Source organism: Charadrius vociferus, unplaced genomic scaffold, assembly GCF_000708025.1.
Source record: "Charadrius vociferus isolate BGI_N301 unplaced genomic scaffold, ASM70802v2 scaffold163, whole genome shotgun sequence".
NCBI classification, from domain to species: Eukaryota; Metazoa; Chordata; class Aves; order Charadriiformes; family Charadriidae; genus Charadrius; species Charadrius vociferus.
The window spans coordinates 12,751,569-12,769,758 of record NW_009648332.1 but is presented as its reverse complement, the minus strand read 5'-3'; the positions used below and the strand labels follow the sequence as shown (position 1 = coordinate 12,769,758).

General features: G+C 37.0%; 1 protein-coding gene across 1 annotated transcript in view; it reads left to right on the top strand.

Moving 5' to 3' along the window:
* The window catches only part of COL24A1 (collagen, type XXIV, alpha 1), a 178,394-nt gene that overhangs the window by 58,945 nt on the left and 101,259 nt on the right, over positions 1–18,190 (top strand). The window contains exons 9-14 of the mRNA XM_009884884.1: positions 5,681–5,725; positions 8,009–8,062; positions 9,246–9,290; positions 11,532–11,585; positions 12,286–12,330; positions 17,492–17,545. Of these exons, the coding sequence (XP_009883186.1) occupies positions 5,681–5,725; positions 8,009–8,062; positions 9,246–9,290; positions 11,532–11,585; positions 12,286–12,330; positions 17,492–17,545 (297 nt within the window). The remainder of the gene's footprint in view (positions 1–5,680; positions 5,726–8,008; positions 8,063–9,245; positions 9,291–11,531; positions 11,586–12,285; positions 12,331–17,491; positions 17,546–18,190) is intronic.

Here is an 18,190-nt window from a genome sequence, read left to right as displayed (position 1 = left end):
TGCCACACTGCAATTAAGAAATATATCCAAATTATGGCAGTCCTGTGCTTAAGGCAGACAGTTTTGGGAAGGGAACATCAGGGATGTCAATAGAGGAAATGAGACAACCTTAAGAAAATGAGCACAGAAGGTTGAGGGAGTGAGTATAGTTTATTTGGAAGGAGAGGTCACCTAACAAGTCCAGTAGGCTGTTCTGATTAGTCAGGTGGTGACAAACTGGTGAGGTGGCAAAAATCAGCAAGAAAGCTGGGGGGATTAAACACTGTCTTTGCAGAAGATGGTTCAGTGTTGCAAATGTAATAGAAAAAACATGGAGAACAGGTATCACAGCAGAGTTTTGAAGCAGTATGTAACACTAAAGGCAGCTCTAAAGTGTTTATCAAGAGGATGGAACAAATTGTTAGAAAGGTAGGCCCTGGTATTTTTGGCCTTAATTTTTGACAAATAGAGAAGGAATATTAATTAAATGCTTGCACGCTGCTGAAACCAAAGAAAAATGGCATTGCAACAAAATTTATATTCAGTGTTTTGTTTTAAGATGGCTTCGTTGATCATTGTCTTGATCTTAAAGTGTATGACAATCATTATGGTGTGGTGGTGGTTTTTTTTTAAAGTTATCACTGAATTAGCACCAGGAGGAGTGTGGGAATTTATTTTGCCAAACATGGCCCACAGTTCTATGAACTGGGAAAATGTATATCTGTGACAAGAATTTCTATCCCCTCTGTTGAGAGTTAACCTACAAGCCTGGACACTGATAGCTTTTCTCACCGCGGATCTTGGGCCACCTTGAGATTCCTCAAGTATTGTGCTTTCTTATTTTATCAGGTTTATAGTTTTGCTCTGAAAACAAAGTAGTTTTGATTTTAAAGCTTTTTAGATGGGAAGCAGCTGTCACTTGTTCTGGATTATGCGACTGACATGTAGGGGCAAGGAAATTAAAATCTTACGGCCATCATGCTCTCTTCCTGCCACAAGAATTCACTCCTTATCTGGGAGTTAGAGACTCTGTGAAGAATTGTGCTCACTTGATCACTGGAAATTTTACTCTCTGTTTCCATGTTGTACACATCAGACACTAACTAGAACCATGTTTAAGATAACTTCTGCCTGACCCAAGTTGTAAGAATATCAGCTTTTGAACAGCACTACACCTGTGAACAGTTAAAAGTATTTCATGCTTAATTTTTTTAATGCCAAGCCACAATTTATTGTGTTTTAAGTAACTGATCTTTAGTTATTGGTTTTCAATACAGGTAAATAGGTAAACATGCTGTTAATTCATTGTGATCTCAGAAATAATTTTCAAAGGAATGTGAGCACAAGTAGCTGTGAAGTAAACCTGCTTTTGGTTCTATTTTTCTGAATATCTGAGATCACGTCAGAAGACTTGCTTGGAAAAATTCATTTTGCCCCCCTCCTCCTCCCCACCCCCCAAAAAAAGATTTTGAAGCCTTTGATGCAGTTGAACAGTGCTAGTAAACTACTGTTTTGGATTAGCACTATAAGATGATGTGTTTCGTTTTATAAAGCTGAGAATCTAGAGGGTTTTTTTAGTGAGATAGTAAAAAAACCCGTATGTTAATAATCAGGACTCTGGGAACAGATTATTGAGATTGACTTTATTTTTCATCATATGCCATGTGTCGGAGTATGTGTCCTTGTGGCTGCATATAAAATATGACATATTTCTCATGCCTGTAACACACAATAGAAAAGGCCAAGTTTTGCTCGGTGTAGGGCTCCAAATTTTTTCTAGCATAAGAACAGAAAATTGCGTGCTTATGAAGTGTTTAGAGGTCTCTTGAAGCAAAGAAGCAATGGCAGGAGATGAGGGTTAGTTTGAGGAAAGTGCTGTTTCCAGAGCAGTTGCACAATCTCATATCTGGAGCTGTCTTGACAGGACCATCTTTAAATCAGTCCTCAAAGCTTCCCTTATATCAGTCCAGAGACCTCACGGAGTGGAAGCACCCTCCTTCCCCCTCTCCCCAAAAAGGGCCTACTTCACTACATAAGCAGGCAAGTACTTGCCTCTGCTAGCCAGAATACTGGGGGGTAAATTGTCAGCCAAAGGACATTACTCCTGGGTGTTAACTTGCCTGGGATCATGCCAATATGTTAGAATGACAGCAGTGCCTTTGTGGTTGCAGGTACTTTATAATGACATCGGAAAAGATTTTTAAAAAGATTGGCTGCAATTTTTGGGCTGGCTTTATTCCTTATCTAATGTGTGTGTAACAGTAAATCACGGAAATCCGGATCTGTAAAATCCTGATAAAATTCACATACTAAAATATAATATGGTAAGACATGTTGAAGGAAAAAGCTTGGTTGAAACCTGAGAAGGGCTCTGTATTTCCTTTTGTCTTTACTTTTGCATCCTGTGAAGGGTCTGGCAGATAGATACATTTCAAAGAGGTACCTGTAGTGATGTCAACATTATGCTACCAAGTCTCTCCCGCTGCTTCTTCTAGAGAGCGCAATTTTCCTTAAGCAGGAGGGAACTTCAACTCTGTGGGAGAAATTTCTCTACTGAATTAGATGGAGAAAAGGTCCATCTTCTATATGTATGCTTTTTTAAGTGATATTTCCATTCCTTAGGATATTCAGGATAAGAGATGCTAGGTGAAATCTTAGTTGTGTTAATAAACATCAGCAAACGAGATAGAATGGAGTTAGGAAGAAAAAAAAAAACAAACAACAACAAAACAAACCATTTGCCAATTAAGAAGTTTTGAAAAACTGGATTCTGTGTGGTGACGACATGGATAAGTAAGCATTGCAAAGCCTCATGTGACATAGAAATCTATTTATATGCTATACTTATCCCATGCCCAGAAATTTTTTTTCCTGGCACTTTCCAAACACTAATATCTCTCTGTAGCTGATGGTGGTAGCATTGAGTATAACACTTCACCTGCTGCTTTTCAGAGGTTACAGAAACTTCTTGGCTCTCTAGCAAAGTTGCCCGTGTTGTGCCAGATGTATTTCAATAACGAATGCATAGAAATTCTAATAAAACACAATAGGCGCCAGTAAGATGGAAAGACTTGGCTTGAACAGTCCTTGCTGCATACAGATTTCACTCGGTCTGGGTCCCACTGCGCTAGGCATATGGTAGAAGTCAGACACTTAAACTTGCTATGAGGTCTTTTCTGAGTTGTATTACTTGGCCATAAAGATTTTTCTCTCACACAGACCAAAGTATTTTTGCAACTTATGTTTTTATAATGTGCTTCTAGTCTGTATTGCTATAATTAGAACCTTCAAACCTTTCTCTTCCACACTGAGCTTTTAAATCAGAGCATTAATCTTCGTTAGAAATTAGGAGGTATTTCATTTTGCAAACCAGTTCATGTGAACTTGTCATTGTCTTGTTTACTTTCATCTTAGCTCAGAGCAAACTGGGTCTTATTTATATGGGTACGCTCAAGTATACAAACCCAAACTAATAAAAACCTAAGAATTTTAAGAGGATTAACCGAATTACAGGAAAGGAAACCCCTATGTGAAATATCTCTCTTTGGAATGATTCATTTTATCATGGTTTAGCTTCATCCCCAACCAGCGTTAAGTGAGTTAGAATGAATTAAGACTGTGATAACTCTGAATAAGAATTTGGGCATACTGCTCTAAAGTAGGAGTTCAGGGCAGTTTTCCACTGGAAGAAGTAGATGCTGTGGGTAGAAACATGCACACCAGTAATCAGTCTTTCAACTCACAGTTCCTTGCGTGCCTTCCTTTGATACTATCCATGCAGGTGTTAATCAACTAAACCGGCCCACTTTGAAACTAAATTGTGATAAACTTCTCTTTGAGTGTTTCTGTGTAGAGTAGCATTTGCTTTCCTTTTTTCCTTGTACAGAAATAATAAATTACTGAGATCTGTTTTAGCAGCACCTATTTTAGTTGATGATTTAAGCATAAAGAGAGGATAAAATTCTGAAATCGATAAAACTCATGAAATACAGAGGGGGCTGGGACTGTAAAAAATCATATGGCTTTCTGAGGCATATTATGAAAGCTGAAGATGAGTTACTGGCTTATGTTGGCGTCTTTAGTTCTGCTTTAGCAATTCAATAAAAAAATCTGGTTTTAGGCATGCATTAATGTAGCAAATTGGGATATTTCATATTAACCAGTTTGTCCAAGATCAGCTCCTGGCTATGTTACAGATTCCTTCCCCCCCCCCAGCAATGCAAACCTGCTTCCTTAGATTCAAGATAACGTATATAAATTATTTAGACTTAAGCTACAGGAGGGGATTGAAGCCAGAATACAATATAATTTTGCAAACTGTCAATGCCCTGTGCATGATTAGCAAAATGAAAGGACACACCTGCTGTGTTGGGTTTTGAGAAAATGAGGCCTTTGGGTTTCTTAATGAGTACATCTCTTTTGCATCAAGATTCCTAAAGCAAGCCTATAATAGCAAAATTACAAATTTTGAAACCTTACAGAGGTCATTTCTCTTCTATCATCTAAAATTATCACCAAGCAAAATCATTCCATCTTTTAATTTTGTGTATGATAATAAAATTAATTTCATGCAGAAATACTCTTGTGGTCATGCAGAAGCTTATCCAAAACTTAGGGATACCTGATCTGCTGAAATCAGTTGCAGAAGTCCTTCTTATTACAGTGGGTCTCAAGTCTCTACTGACTAACGAGTGTCATCATGGTGCAAGGCAGCCAGATGTTTGACATCAGCCAAGACACTCCCGCTACTCAGTCAATGTCTTTGAGGCCAATTTTATGATAGATTTCTATCCAGAATAAGGATTGTTTTGGTCTTTCTCTTTCAAGCTGCAGCTTTTGGAACTGTGTATTCCCAGTACTTCTTGCAAGGGATGTGGAGACCAGACACTTGGCTTCTGCATCAATCATGAAACTGTTACAGCCTCCCTTTTAGGCCATCTTTTCAGAATATGTTTAGTATAGTGTACAGACATCCAAGAAGGTTCCACTTTCAAGTGTACTGATGAAGATGGCAGGTTCCAGCTCTATTTTTAATTCTTTAAGAATTCTTTCTTTCTTTAAGAGCTAAAATATGCATGAAATGGTCAATGCACAGGGAGTAAAGTTTGACAGCTTCACGATTCCAGCACCACAGGGAAGATTTCTGCCATGAGGAACAAGCTATTCTCCCTACTGATATAATTTCCATTATGTAAGGGCTGGAATTTGTTCTATGTTAATTTTAAAAAGAGATATCTTGTGTCCTGGAAGGTCTGTGTGTCTTGAGAGCGTCCTAGAATAGTCTGGGATGACCCTCTACTTATACCCCTCCTCTGAAGTGACTTGTTCAGAAAGGACATCTTGACAAGGATTTGGAATGGGGAAATGCACTGTACCAAATTCAGTTCTTCAGTTTTAGCAATAACTGGTGACAGCATCCCATGTACTCATTTGTTTAAAAGAGTACAAGTCTGGAAATGTCTTTAAGCATGCTGATATCTTGAAATTGTCTAAACCACCATGAAGATTTCTTACTCCTTTTCTCTAACTTAGCTTTCATATGAGCTGGTAAATGTAAACGACACTTAGGCTGCAGGCAAACAATTATGGATAATTTTTTTCTTGATAAAGGGAGATTAGGGGTGGGGGTGGGGTGTAGGGTGGGGAAGTCCACTTTGTGTGTTCAACTGCATTTATCACATATTTTTTTCTCTATCTGCAGGGTCTTAAAGGTTACCTGGGACTGCGAGGGCCACGGGGTGAGCAGGTAAGTGACAAAAGAATGGTACGCTATACTCTACAGAGGAACAATTGAGGACAGAAGAATGCATAATCCAATATAAGTGTTCAGTATAATCAATCAGTATAAATACTGACTGCTTAAGGAAGTACTTGATAGCTCTTGACCAAGAATTTAGATTATTTAGAGATCAGTGTGGTAAAAAATGGTCTAAATGAAATGGAACAGACCAGCTTAATTTTCTTTAACTACCACACTGGCTTGGTGAAGATTGGTGTAAAATTCTTATTAGAGTCACAGTTCAGATTCTCTCAAAACCTCTACTGATTTAATGCATTTTAAGTCTCCTAGCGTGTAGAAAATGAAATAGTCATTTAGTGCTTTTTCTCATGTCTGTGTCAGCTCAAGAAGCAATCTGCATGTAAATTTCAAAGACATCCAATTGCTGATGTGTCTTGTTAGCATTAACGAGGCTCCTAATGGCAGAGTAGATGGAAGCATGAGTCTCCGTTTGGATGACACTGAAAGGTAAATGGTGTTGATAACAGATGATAGACATCCGAAGGGAGATGAAAACTCATGAACAACATCCATGACTTTAATAAAAATGACCATTCATTCAGTTACTATTTGTGTATAAAACTCATTATAGGGCCACATTCACTTTTCTGTGATGACTGTAATTTATCAGTGAGACAGAGATAGGCAGTGAAAAAAAAATAGTAATTCTTAACATCAGGAGAAGAATGTCTCAATCTTTGAAGAAGTTGCAGGTGAAAAGTAATCAGTTAGTTACCATGGAGGGGTAAAAAGTGAAGCTTGCATTGAAAAGTAATTCTGCTCATTATTCATGCAACCAAGCATATAAGTTCCTTCAAAGGCAATTCATGTTCAAGAATGTGAAAACTGGTGATGTGCAACTGTTTGATATCTCAGTGTTCTCACAGTGCTGTTGTAAATATTTTCTTTCACTATTATCACTTAGAAAATACTCTCATGTAACATTTAAGAGACCACTTTGGATGAAAGAGTTTTATTTTGCACGTAGTGCTTACTGCTGGTATTTTCAGGCCTGGCTGGTGAAGCTGATGAGATAGACCAGTTACTTGTCATCTGTAGTACTTACCTGTGTTTGTAGTTTTTAGAACCTTCTACAGCAAGGACAGACGTTCCTTTGAATTTGTGAATTGTGGAACTCCTTGAACAGCTGGTAACAAAGGAAAAGTTTTAAAAGATAAATTGTAAATGCAATGATTATACTACATTTTTAGTGTTTTCATATATGCGTATTTTGAGGTACAGCTGAGCCAAAATAGGAGACCATGGATCCTAGTTCCATGACAAAACATCTATCAGAAGATGAATCACTACCAGTTGAAAGCAGGTGACAGAATCATCTGAATGGCAGCTCAATTAAAAAATACTGCAACCCCTTTTGCATCTGTGCTTCTGAGTTCTGCTTCCTAAGATTACTGTTTCACCATAAATCAGCTATGAGCAGCTCAGAGAGGAAGTCCTGATCCATTGTTATGGTAATACTGACAGTGGGTGGAAGGGTCAGGCTGGGAGAGTGTCCAGTTTATGGACTTGGCTTGTTTAAAATAAAATTGACCTAACAGAAGTAGGTGGAGCTTCCTATATCTCAGTGATGGGCCCATGGCATTTGGCACAATTTCAGTAAAGCACATTTTTCTGAAAATAAACAGTCAGATTTGCAGATGCTAAGTAATAAAACAACAACAAAAATGACTTTTGGATTTGATTAAGAGGATGAAGATGGAGAAAAGTTCTATACATTCATGACTAATCCAATGCTATATTGACCTGGTTCTGGAAGAAACAAAAAAAAAAAAGGCTTTTTAAGCACACAAGGATTCTTCTTTAATGAAACATTTAACACATTTGTTCAAATACAGCTCAGACCATTGCAGTTACTTCATTACAAAGACCCATCTCCTATAGTCCTCCTCGATTACTTTTTATAAATAGCATCTATGTTTTTATTATGTAAATAAGGGGTGCGCTGTTGTGTTTCACAAAATCTTAGACTACTCTTCTTTTAATGCTTTTTAAAGGATATGTAACTGAAATTGGTGGAGTTATGTATGATGAGTAAATTTTAGGGTGTTGCTGTGTAGCTTGCTCAAAAAGCAATTTTTCCATGAGCTTAAGCTGTGTCATGACTAGATATTAAAAGAGAAACAATAAACCAAATAAACTCCAAAACATGCCATTAAACCTGTTTGTTCTTTCTTTCTTTCTTTCTTTTTTTTTTTTTTGGTCTTTTCCCCCACCTCTTTTTCCACTTAGGGAATTCCAGGAATGGCTGGCAGTATTGGGGCGGTTGGTTATCCTGGCAGGCAGGTGCAGTAACTATACTAATGTCTTTGCGGTTTTGGGGGCTTTCTTGTTTGTTCTTTTCAAAAGTACCATATCTAACTCTTTTGGAACTACTAATAGTAAAAATGTATTTGTTTACATCCTGTCGTTTATCCTTGAATCCTCGAATTTATAGCTCTTTCACAGGTAGTGCCGTTTAGGCAATGTTGAATCTCGTGGCTTTTAAACTTGGATGGGTTAGATGCATTAATGCTGTACCTTTCGGGAATACATAAATGCCATTACCAGAGTACTGAATGTCTAAACACTGGAAACTGCCTGTTATAGTATAGTTCCTCCTGATTTTCACCAATGTATTTACTTTGCTGGTGAAACTATTTCTTCAGCCCTTTAGGGAAACAGAACATTAAAAGATGGCTTTGTTTGTTGGGGTTTTTTTCCTCCCATTTAGATATTTGAGAAGGAGAACCAATAAACCCAGAAAGCAGCTTTCTATAAACACAAAAACTTACTTTTTTTTTTTTTTAATTTACATATAAACTAACAGATACCTTACTCCAGTAATACAAATAAGACATAAAGTAGTAATGTTCATTATTTATAAATATATATAATAATTTAATATATAAAATAATATAATTTATATATATATAAAGGTATATGAGCCGAATTCAACAATTCTCTGTGGTTTTGTCTGTTTAAAGGGTGAATTTGACCATTACTTCAGTGTTTTATTGTGTTAGGTTTGTAATGCCTATATATTTTAAAATTCCATTACAATATTTTATATAGTAATGGATGATAACATGTTTGTGTTGAATCATATAAAATGTTTAGAGCATTTGGACTATATATGCTATTCTGACATTAGCTTGAAAATAATTGGAAATGTGTCCAATTATAAAAGCTTGTGAAAAACCTGTGAAATTACGTCACTGTAATGCCAGATCACAGGGTCTGGAAAAAAATTTCTTCCCAGAAGAAATAATTTTAATGTAAAGGAAGTTTCAGTCTAAGTTTCAGACATGAATTAATGGGAGACCTTTCTGAACACGGTCCCAGGGACTGCTCGGTGACACCCTCTTCAATCCTAGTCATTTTAAGAATGTATTGCCAGTTTACAGTTAACAAATGCTGTTATGCTCTCTTTAAAAGAACAGTATCTGGTTGTTTTAAATGAAGTACAACTCATGTCTTTTTGTAATAGGGCTTAGCTGGACCAGAAGGTAACCCAGGTCCTAAAGGTGTAAGAGTAAGTAAGCATTTTAAGCATTTTGGCATGCGTGTCTATTTTTACCCATATGTACATAAGAAAGGGAATGAGGAATTTCATTCAGCTCTACCAGTTGTATGCCCGCTGTCTTTACAAAACCTACAAATGAGAAAACATTGTGTTTCTTTCAAAATACATGTAAGGATGTAATTATTATTTTTTTTTGCATGGTGAGCAGCATAGACCGGTCTTCCATTGTTGCCCTTCTTCGCACTTGGAATGCATGCAGGCAGGCAAGAGAAGGAAAGCGGTACTGAGTGTGGGTGTGTGAGAGCTGGGAGTGAAGAGCAGTGGACATTTCCTGCCTGAAGCATTATTTCTATAATGGAAGCTGTCAAGAAGGGAGACGTATCTGGTATTTGCAATCTGTAACAGCTACAGAAGTTGATAAAGGGAAACTGTCTTGTCACATAAAAACTGTAAAAGTGATCTCAAGATTTTACAGTGGTTCAGTTGCAGTCACGTATATCCCAGGGACTTAAGGCTCTTAATGCTCTGCTGATTCAAGATTTGCTTTTTATTATTCTTGGAGGTAAAATAGGTTGGCTTTTTTTTCTGTTTCGTCTCATTTGTTTTTTATTTTTTTTAGTAGGCGCATGTGCATGCCTACTATTGGATTTGTATGTTTAAGTATTTTTTCAGACTGACTCTCACCATCTGGCAGTAGACATGGATTTCCAGAAACTTGCATGTTGCTGGTTGCACCTAGGATGTGAAGGAGGCTTTTGCTAGGTGTTTTCAGGCCCTTACCTCACATTGTACGGGTTGCTGAGCAGTGTGCTGTGTTCTCAAGTATCTAAATAATCTTATTGTGTTGCTAGCTTTGCTTTTGTCCTGTTTTTTTAATGTAATTACTAAAAGCCTTTACATGCAGCAGCTTATCAAACGTATGTCTGTCATTTTGAGGTGGGTTTTTTTGATGTCAATTTTCATTACAGTGATGGGAAAAATTAGTTTGTCAGGATCAAGTGCCAACAGATATTGCACCCTCAGGGACTGTATCTTTTACATTTCTTCAGTTTACTTTTGCTTAGATTCTCAATGCATTTTGTCTGGTTCTCCCCTCAACCAAAAAGATATTAAGTGATCCCAGTCACTTCCTGAAAAGTTACTACCTCTCTGTTTACACAAAGCTAAAAATGGCCAACGCATGAGTAATTTTAGGGAAAAGCACCTGTCTGGTCTTAAGGCTGAGTCCTGTCTATGAATTCTACCAGCAACTTCTAATAAAAACGATGACGCAGCCCTGTTGAGACATACTATTGTGCCATGGGGGCATATAGCAACAAGATACGAAGTATCTTTAGAGCTTTAAGCTTAGAACATTCCTGCAATCAAACTATACTCTGCTTCTCAGCTGTTTTAAGAAACTGTAGAAAAAGAAATGCCTTTGTTTTCCTTACTGTCTTCAGGGCTGGATGACAAGGTGGGCACTGTCTTTCATAATTTAAAAAAAAAAAAAAGCATCCCAAAACTCCCAAATCATTACAATCAGAGGACTAGAGGAGAGAGAGAGATGAAAGCAAGGGATTCCTTTTCAGTAATGAATAATATGTTTATTCCAATCTCAGTTTGAATCTGGTAGTGCAGAATCCATCTCTACTACTGTTTTTGTAAACTGTACTGTCATTCTGCTGATTGAACAGCATGTTTCTGTGTCCATACAACTATCAGTTGGAGAGAGGATCTATTTCTGACTTGAACAGCATGTTTCTGTGTCCATACAACTGATTATATGAAAGGATCTATTTCTGACTTTCTGAGAAGGTGGGAGAGAAATGCATTGTGACTGAACTTTAAGAAAAACATGCTGCTTATGACAAGATAAACTTTCTAGGACTCTTACATATAGCAGAGATCACACAGTGTCATTAAAGATGAGAACATGTTTTCTGATGTATTTAATGAATAAGGTTAACTTCAGCAGCGTTTTCAAATGTAATTTGTTCTAATAAATAAGATCTCTGATGCAACTTACTGGAACACTTTCTTAGTACTTCTTTATTAATTGATTCTGTACCCTTATAATAGGAAGGGTTTTTTTGCCGTTGGTTGGAGACTAAATCCTGGTCACATTTAAGTTGATGGAGCTTCACTGATAATTTCAAATGAGCCTGAATTTAATCCCTGGATCTTGAATCCACAGCTGGCCAATAATGAGGGACAAGCAGTGCTGGTGGGAAGCAGCCTTGTAATCAAGAATTGTTCTTATGTTTTTAGGGTTTCATTGGACCTCCAGGTGTGGCAGGACAACCAGGACCTGAAGGAGAAAGGGTAGGTTTAATAAAAGATTAATGAAATATTGATGTTTGGGTGGTAATGCAATATACATTAGAATGGGGGAAAAAATGTACAAGGTACTACCATTCAGTTGAATCTTTGACTAAAAGCAAAACTGATATGGACAAAATTAAATAAATGGGTCATATCTAATTAGTCTAATCAATGAAATGCAGTGGTGCTAAAGTTAAATGGGCAGCAGTTTTAAATTATTATTTGAATTTAATCTAGAGCTACAAGGATTAAGGGTATTTTTTTTTTCCTTACCGCCAAGGCCCAAAATGAGTATTTTTCAATGAAGCAATTTCCTTCGGTCAATAATTAATATTTGTCAGTTATTAGATGATGCTTGCAATAAAACCAATCATAGAAATCCTAATCTCTGTCACTCTGTGCTTGAGATTTTTCTTGCTTCTCTTGAGCACAAAGGATGTCTGGTCATGTACTTTGATGGAAGCAGGTTATGGCCCTTCTTCATAGTTGTCCTGATGTGGCCACAGAAAACACAAGTAAAGTTTGTGTTTCTGCCCCCCTGTTATAGGACATTGTACCTATGATTCTTTGCTCAAATAATTTTGGTTTTAATGGTACTTCTTCTCACACTGTCTTTTCCAAGCAAATGCAGTTTCAGTTACTTGAATTTAAGCTATTGAAGAAAATAAAAGCTCCTTATGATGGGTTATTTCTTTCACAGGGCATCCCAGGCTTCCGTGGAAAAAGAGGCCCTAAAGGGAGACAGGTAAAGCTTCTAACATTTGTTACAATTTCTGCTGCCAATGTAAATGCACCTGTAATTCACTCTGTAACTTCGTTCAGCTGAAAAAAGTTTGTTTTATTTTTTCCCCCATAGATTACTCTCTATTGTTTCCAGTTAGTACTTTGCAGTAGTACAAATTTTGTGCAGGTTATAACTAGTTGGTGTTCTGAAGTGAGGAAGACTTAACATGATGAGCCTTGTGTCTGGTTACTGATATGCACTACATGAGGGTTAAAAGATGACATAAATATATTCTGTAAAATTAGTGTTAACACAGGATGCAGATATGATGCAAGTTTCATAAGTCTGATTTGGGTGTTGGTTTGGATGCAAGTCCGCTGCTTCTAATGTCTGATATTTCTGGACTATGGTAAATTAAAGCTGTCCTCTACTTAACATATATTTCTACAGCTGAGAATAAACACAAATCTGCCAAGTATACATTATCAAGGTTTGCATATTTTCTGTGGTATATTTTCAATGCCAAGTGTTTTGTTTTCTGCTGCAACCTTATTATTTTAGGTCTTTGAAGCTATCCAGGAGTTTCCAGTTTTAACTTGCTTGTGGTTTGAGACTGCAATAGCGTTCTCCACTTGTGCACTCAGTTGCGCTCAGCAGTTCGGATGACTTTCATCTAGCATGTTGAACAAGCTTGATCAGCAGTAGTAGTGTGATTACCATTATTTGGCCCTTGATGTATGCTATGAAAGTTGTGGAGGATTCTGTTTAATTGTGTTTTGTTTTCTGTGGGATCTAACACCAGCCAAAAAAGGCACTAGCCTTCAAAAGATTTCCTTTTGATGTAAAGAAAGGCAAGCGGAGAAAAGTGTCATTAAGTTGATAGATTCCTCTTTCTGAAGCTGCTATCAAATTGTTAAGGCATAAAATCAAAGTAAGAATCTGTTTTTTAATTAATCATCTAGCAGGCCAGGTTGCTCCTGTGCTTGTTGACCATATTCTAGTTTGCTTATAATCTGAATCAGATGCTACTTCGTGCATCTGAGTGTTGGGCAAGAAGGGGGTTGTCCCATCAGTACCTTGCAGTCGTTGGCAGTGTGTTGTGCCAGTGAGTCACGTGCAGCATTTAATAAGGAGAACATGGACAGAAAGCAAAGGTTTGTGTTCAGTGTGGAAGAGGAGGTGACAGCAGGGTACTCTGAATGCATATTTTGCAATATAACTTCATTCTCAGTGGCAGGTTTGTCTGAGGCTTCTGATTGCCAGTGTAGTAGTTTGTTTCAATCGTAACAGTTGGTGCTGTGCATGCTGTGGTAAACAGTTATTTTTCATTTACAATAAGAGTGCAACTTCTATCAGTGTCAGGCTATGCTCTGATAGAGACTTCTATATAAATAAATCAATTCACAGAGGTTTCACATAGGTGGTAGAGCAGCGAAAGCACCTCCGCACAATGTCTGTGATTACCTTCATTTGGTACTGATTCCTCTGTAATGTTGTCATTTCCTCAACCCCAAGGTTAATTACAAATCCTTTCAATGATCTATAAAGTACTTATTTGACTAAAGGCTACTAATATAGGGACCAAACCAGGAGAGCAATCACATGGGAACCTGGCCTGTGGTACTTTGCTGGATCACAAGCTTAGAGAATGTGTGTTATTTTAACCTCAGACAATGATAGCTGTGATGACAACGTCTTTTGACAGTGTCCTAGAGTTAACAATGCTTATGCTTTCAGGCAGGGCACCGTCAATAAAAGAAATTTGGCATGGGAATTGCATGGTGCCTGAAGTCAGGCTCCTCACCTTGTGTTCTAGGATGCAACATATTTCTTTGAACAAAACTTCTGTCAATAATACTACTTGGGGAAAAAACCTGTCTGAGTGGCAGAGATTCTTCTGAAAGAAAACAGATCCCAAATATGATCTCATTTATGGAAAGTAATATTAAAGTATATGAAAAGTGGATCATACAAGGGATTGTACACTTACAATTCAAAATGCTACTACTTAGGAGGTTTGTTGAATAGTTAGTCATATTTGTGATATCTCTGGCGTATTTGAAATGGAACAAAATATTCAATTACCAGAATCTTTATTGAGAACATTATAGAGTGAGGATTCATTTGAATTTTAGATTAGTTTTGCATACAATATGCTTTAAAGAAAATATTAAATAGTAAAAGCATATGTATTCAATTTCATTCCATTGTATGCTTGTAACATGAAAATTGGCTAGTTCTGCAGTATTTTTAATGCATGGTCCTTTTAGTATGATGCATACTGCTTTTACATACATAGTTTGACCACATTTGGGGAATGCTTTTACATAGCTTTCTTCTATATGAGATTAGTTACATCCAGTGGTCAGACCTTGTAAATTATACCAAGAGTTTATTAATCAAGTCCATGGTAACTGTAAAAACAGGTTCTGTTTTATATTAAAATTATGAATAGTTGTCGTTTGTATGTTTAATAGTAATGTTAAATTATAATACTGGTGTAATAAACCACTTGTTGCATGGTAGTATTACAATATTACTTCAAATTTTAGACTTTTCTGACTGTTCTACTATGTTGCCTTTTCCCTTTCATTTTTCTACTTACTAAGATAGTTTTATCAGCATCAGTTGGAAGACGCATGCTTTTGAGAATGGGACTATGATGACCTGTGGGTAATCTGTCCCTTTAGTAACTCATGCTATGCTGAGTTACTGCTGTATATAAACCATCATCTGTGACCTGCATCTATGATCTGGTGGCTTGTAAAACTGTCCTATTGCATCCTTCATTTCACTTTTGATGCCTCATTTGTGTGGTGTGGGTTTTTTTTTAAATTATATTCATGTGTATTATGGCAATTCTGCCTCTTCCAACATTTACCAATGGTAGGCAGTACAACCAAAATATAGTGCTATTAAGGAAAGAGTAGTAAATTAATCTTTCTCTACATCCTATCAGCTGGTAGCTTTTAACAACATAGGCACTGTCAAATACCCATTTTGCATGTGTGAAATTTTACAATACGTTTTCAAAGTCGTGCAAAAATTTGGCCAATGGTGTACCGATTGAGAATCAATGAAATCTGCTTTATTGACCATTAGCCTGTGAACATCTACTGTTTGAATCATAAGACAGTAACGTATAAAGATCTGTACTGTCAGATCTTACAATTATGTCTATAATTCTTATTTGTCAGTTTTGTGATCAGATCCCAAATAAAAATGTTGTTGTTGTGAGAGGCATTCCTATCTTTTGCTTTCCTGAATTTGCAGGAGAATGCAGGAAAAAATGCCAACCAAAATCAACCCAAAGGATAGTACAGGGAGTGTTAAGCATGTCTTAGATTAATTCACAGTATCATGCATGGTGATGGGAATTAAGAGCCTATTAAGTTGTTTCAACACATTTTTTCAGCAGCGTGTATGCATATATATACACACACATAAAAAGTTGCCTTAACTTTTATAGAATTTTCATTTAAGTTATTACTAAAGCCAAATATGGCTTAACCAGTGCTTAAACTACTTTGGTTTATGATACGATTTTTCCACCTCCTCGCCACAGTTTTATATTGTCTTCCTGACTACTGTTCATATATTGTATGATTATGCATATCCCCCATTCCATTAAGGAAAGACTATAGTCCTATATATATCCTATACTAAGTCCTGAGCTGGACAGCCATGTGGATGCCCTCCAAACAAAGTAGATTAAAAAGGCCAAATTAATTGTACCTTTGACCTGCAACAGGTTTGAACATAGTCTTACCGAGGTGAAAGGTTAATGCCTCAAAGTACTGTTGCTGATATGCAGGGAGGGGTAAAAAGACATTCAAACATTGAGAAGACAAAGAAGAATATTTCATGTAAAAATTATTGTAAGGGTGGAATTTGTTCCTTCTCCCCACGGAGATCGACTTGTAGTGCCCTGGTGCTTTGTGGCTGTTTTCTTGAGGTCAATGCATCTCTCATTTATCTCAGTACTCTAAAACTGTGCAAGATTTTTCAGTTCCAGGAAAAGTCTCTTTCCTGTGAGCACCTTAGTTTGGACTTTTTCCAGGCAGAATCCCTTTCCAGCTTGGTATTTTGCAAATTTTGTGATTGGCTCTTCTGTGGACCTTGCATTGTAATTAAAAAGGATGTTGATTTTTTTTTTGTAGATCTGCTCCATCCTTCCTCCTAACTTTATACAGTGATAGGAATCATGTCAATATTGCATGGTGCTGCTTCAAACTAATAGCATGAGTTTGCTATTAGCTTCATGTGGCTCTTCCAAAGAACTAGTGAGATCTGCCTGGCAATGTACACTGATAAAAATTGATTTTAAAAAAAAGAAAAAACAACCAAAAACCTCAAACCAAACCACTTTTCCCCAGCAACTCATGTGCTTCTGCAGTGGGCAACATCAGAAAGAAGCAAAACAATCTGTGAAACCCTGATAGGAAGCAAGAAAAGTTAGAGGCAGTGAAGTGGTGGATATCCACTTCATTTTGCTTCTCGATCAAGAAGTGGAAATTCTGCTTCAAGCTTTGATGCCTGACTTGGCCAGTCAGATTTCTTCCCTGTCCTGATAATCTAGTCTCTGAAGTAAAAACTCTGATAAAATGAATGAGGCTTTTCAATGTCTTGTTTGAGTAATTGTTTCAGTCTCTAGATGCAGACTAAGGTGAGTTTTCTCATTGGTAAGGACAGTGTTGTACAAGAAAGATAAAATATTTTATTTTTAATGAACATGTGTCACGAGACTGCAACCATTAATATTTGGGGAGAACAAATATTTGGAGAGAACAAAAGACAGATGTTTTAGTGAATGTTGTAGGTAACAGGAAAAAATATTTGAAGTAAAAATAATAAATAGGAAAAGAGATGCCAAGCAAACAATTCAATTAATGCTTGTTTAATATTGCTCTTAAAGCATTCAGTCATCTGACTTTGCCCTATGCTTACATTGTGTATAGTTATATCTCTTTTGGTTACAATTTTAGGAGACAAATAAATACCATTGTTCTATTTTAGTCATTTGCACCGTGCAGCTGAAACTTTCTGCTTCTCCCATTTGTCTATCTGTCTCCCTGAATCCACTTGCTAATATCCTAATTTCTAATACCTATAGGAATTCAATGTTCAGACCACCCTTCGTGTCTTGGGTGATAAAGAACAAGCATTCTCTCTTTTGCTTTAGGGTTTTCCAGGTGACTTTGGAAATAGAGGCCCCCCTGGTCCAGATGGGAATCCTGTAAGTATCAAATTGTGTGTTGATTAACATGGTAGAATTTGTGACACTCAATATTAACTCCCTTCCCAAATGTACAGGAGACTTTTGCCTCAAAGCAATGTCTCAAAGTCCACAGGAAAATTTGGCACTGTTACTTTTCCATGGAAATTGCTAGGATTATATTGTAATAAGCAGCAGTATGAAAAAGAGAGAGAAAAGAACCAGAAAGCTGCTGAGAGAACATGGGCTTTCCACTGCAGCATGTGCTGACTACCTTGAGAATCAGATGTCTTGCTGTCCTCATTGCACTACTGATGAATGTTTTGTCTTCAGAAATGTGTGCATTGGATATGACTTTGCATTGTTTATTTAAACCATTATTCTATGACCACCTTAACAAAATGGGATTCTGTATGCGTGCCAAAACCCTTTCATATGCTTATGCATCTGATAGTTGATTTCATCCTTTGAACTTTTACTGAATACAATTATGCTAGTATGTCATTTAGTGCATTATAATCAGTATGATAACAGCTTTGTCCTTAGCAGCATGTGGAAGCTAAAGTGTTCTTGTGGTATGGTATTCAAACTGTGGCACAGTCACGTCACTTCACTGGCTGCCCTCAAAGGAGCTTTGCTGTCGTCTTGTATTTGTAGGGAACCTCT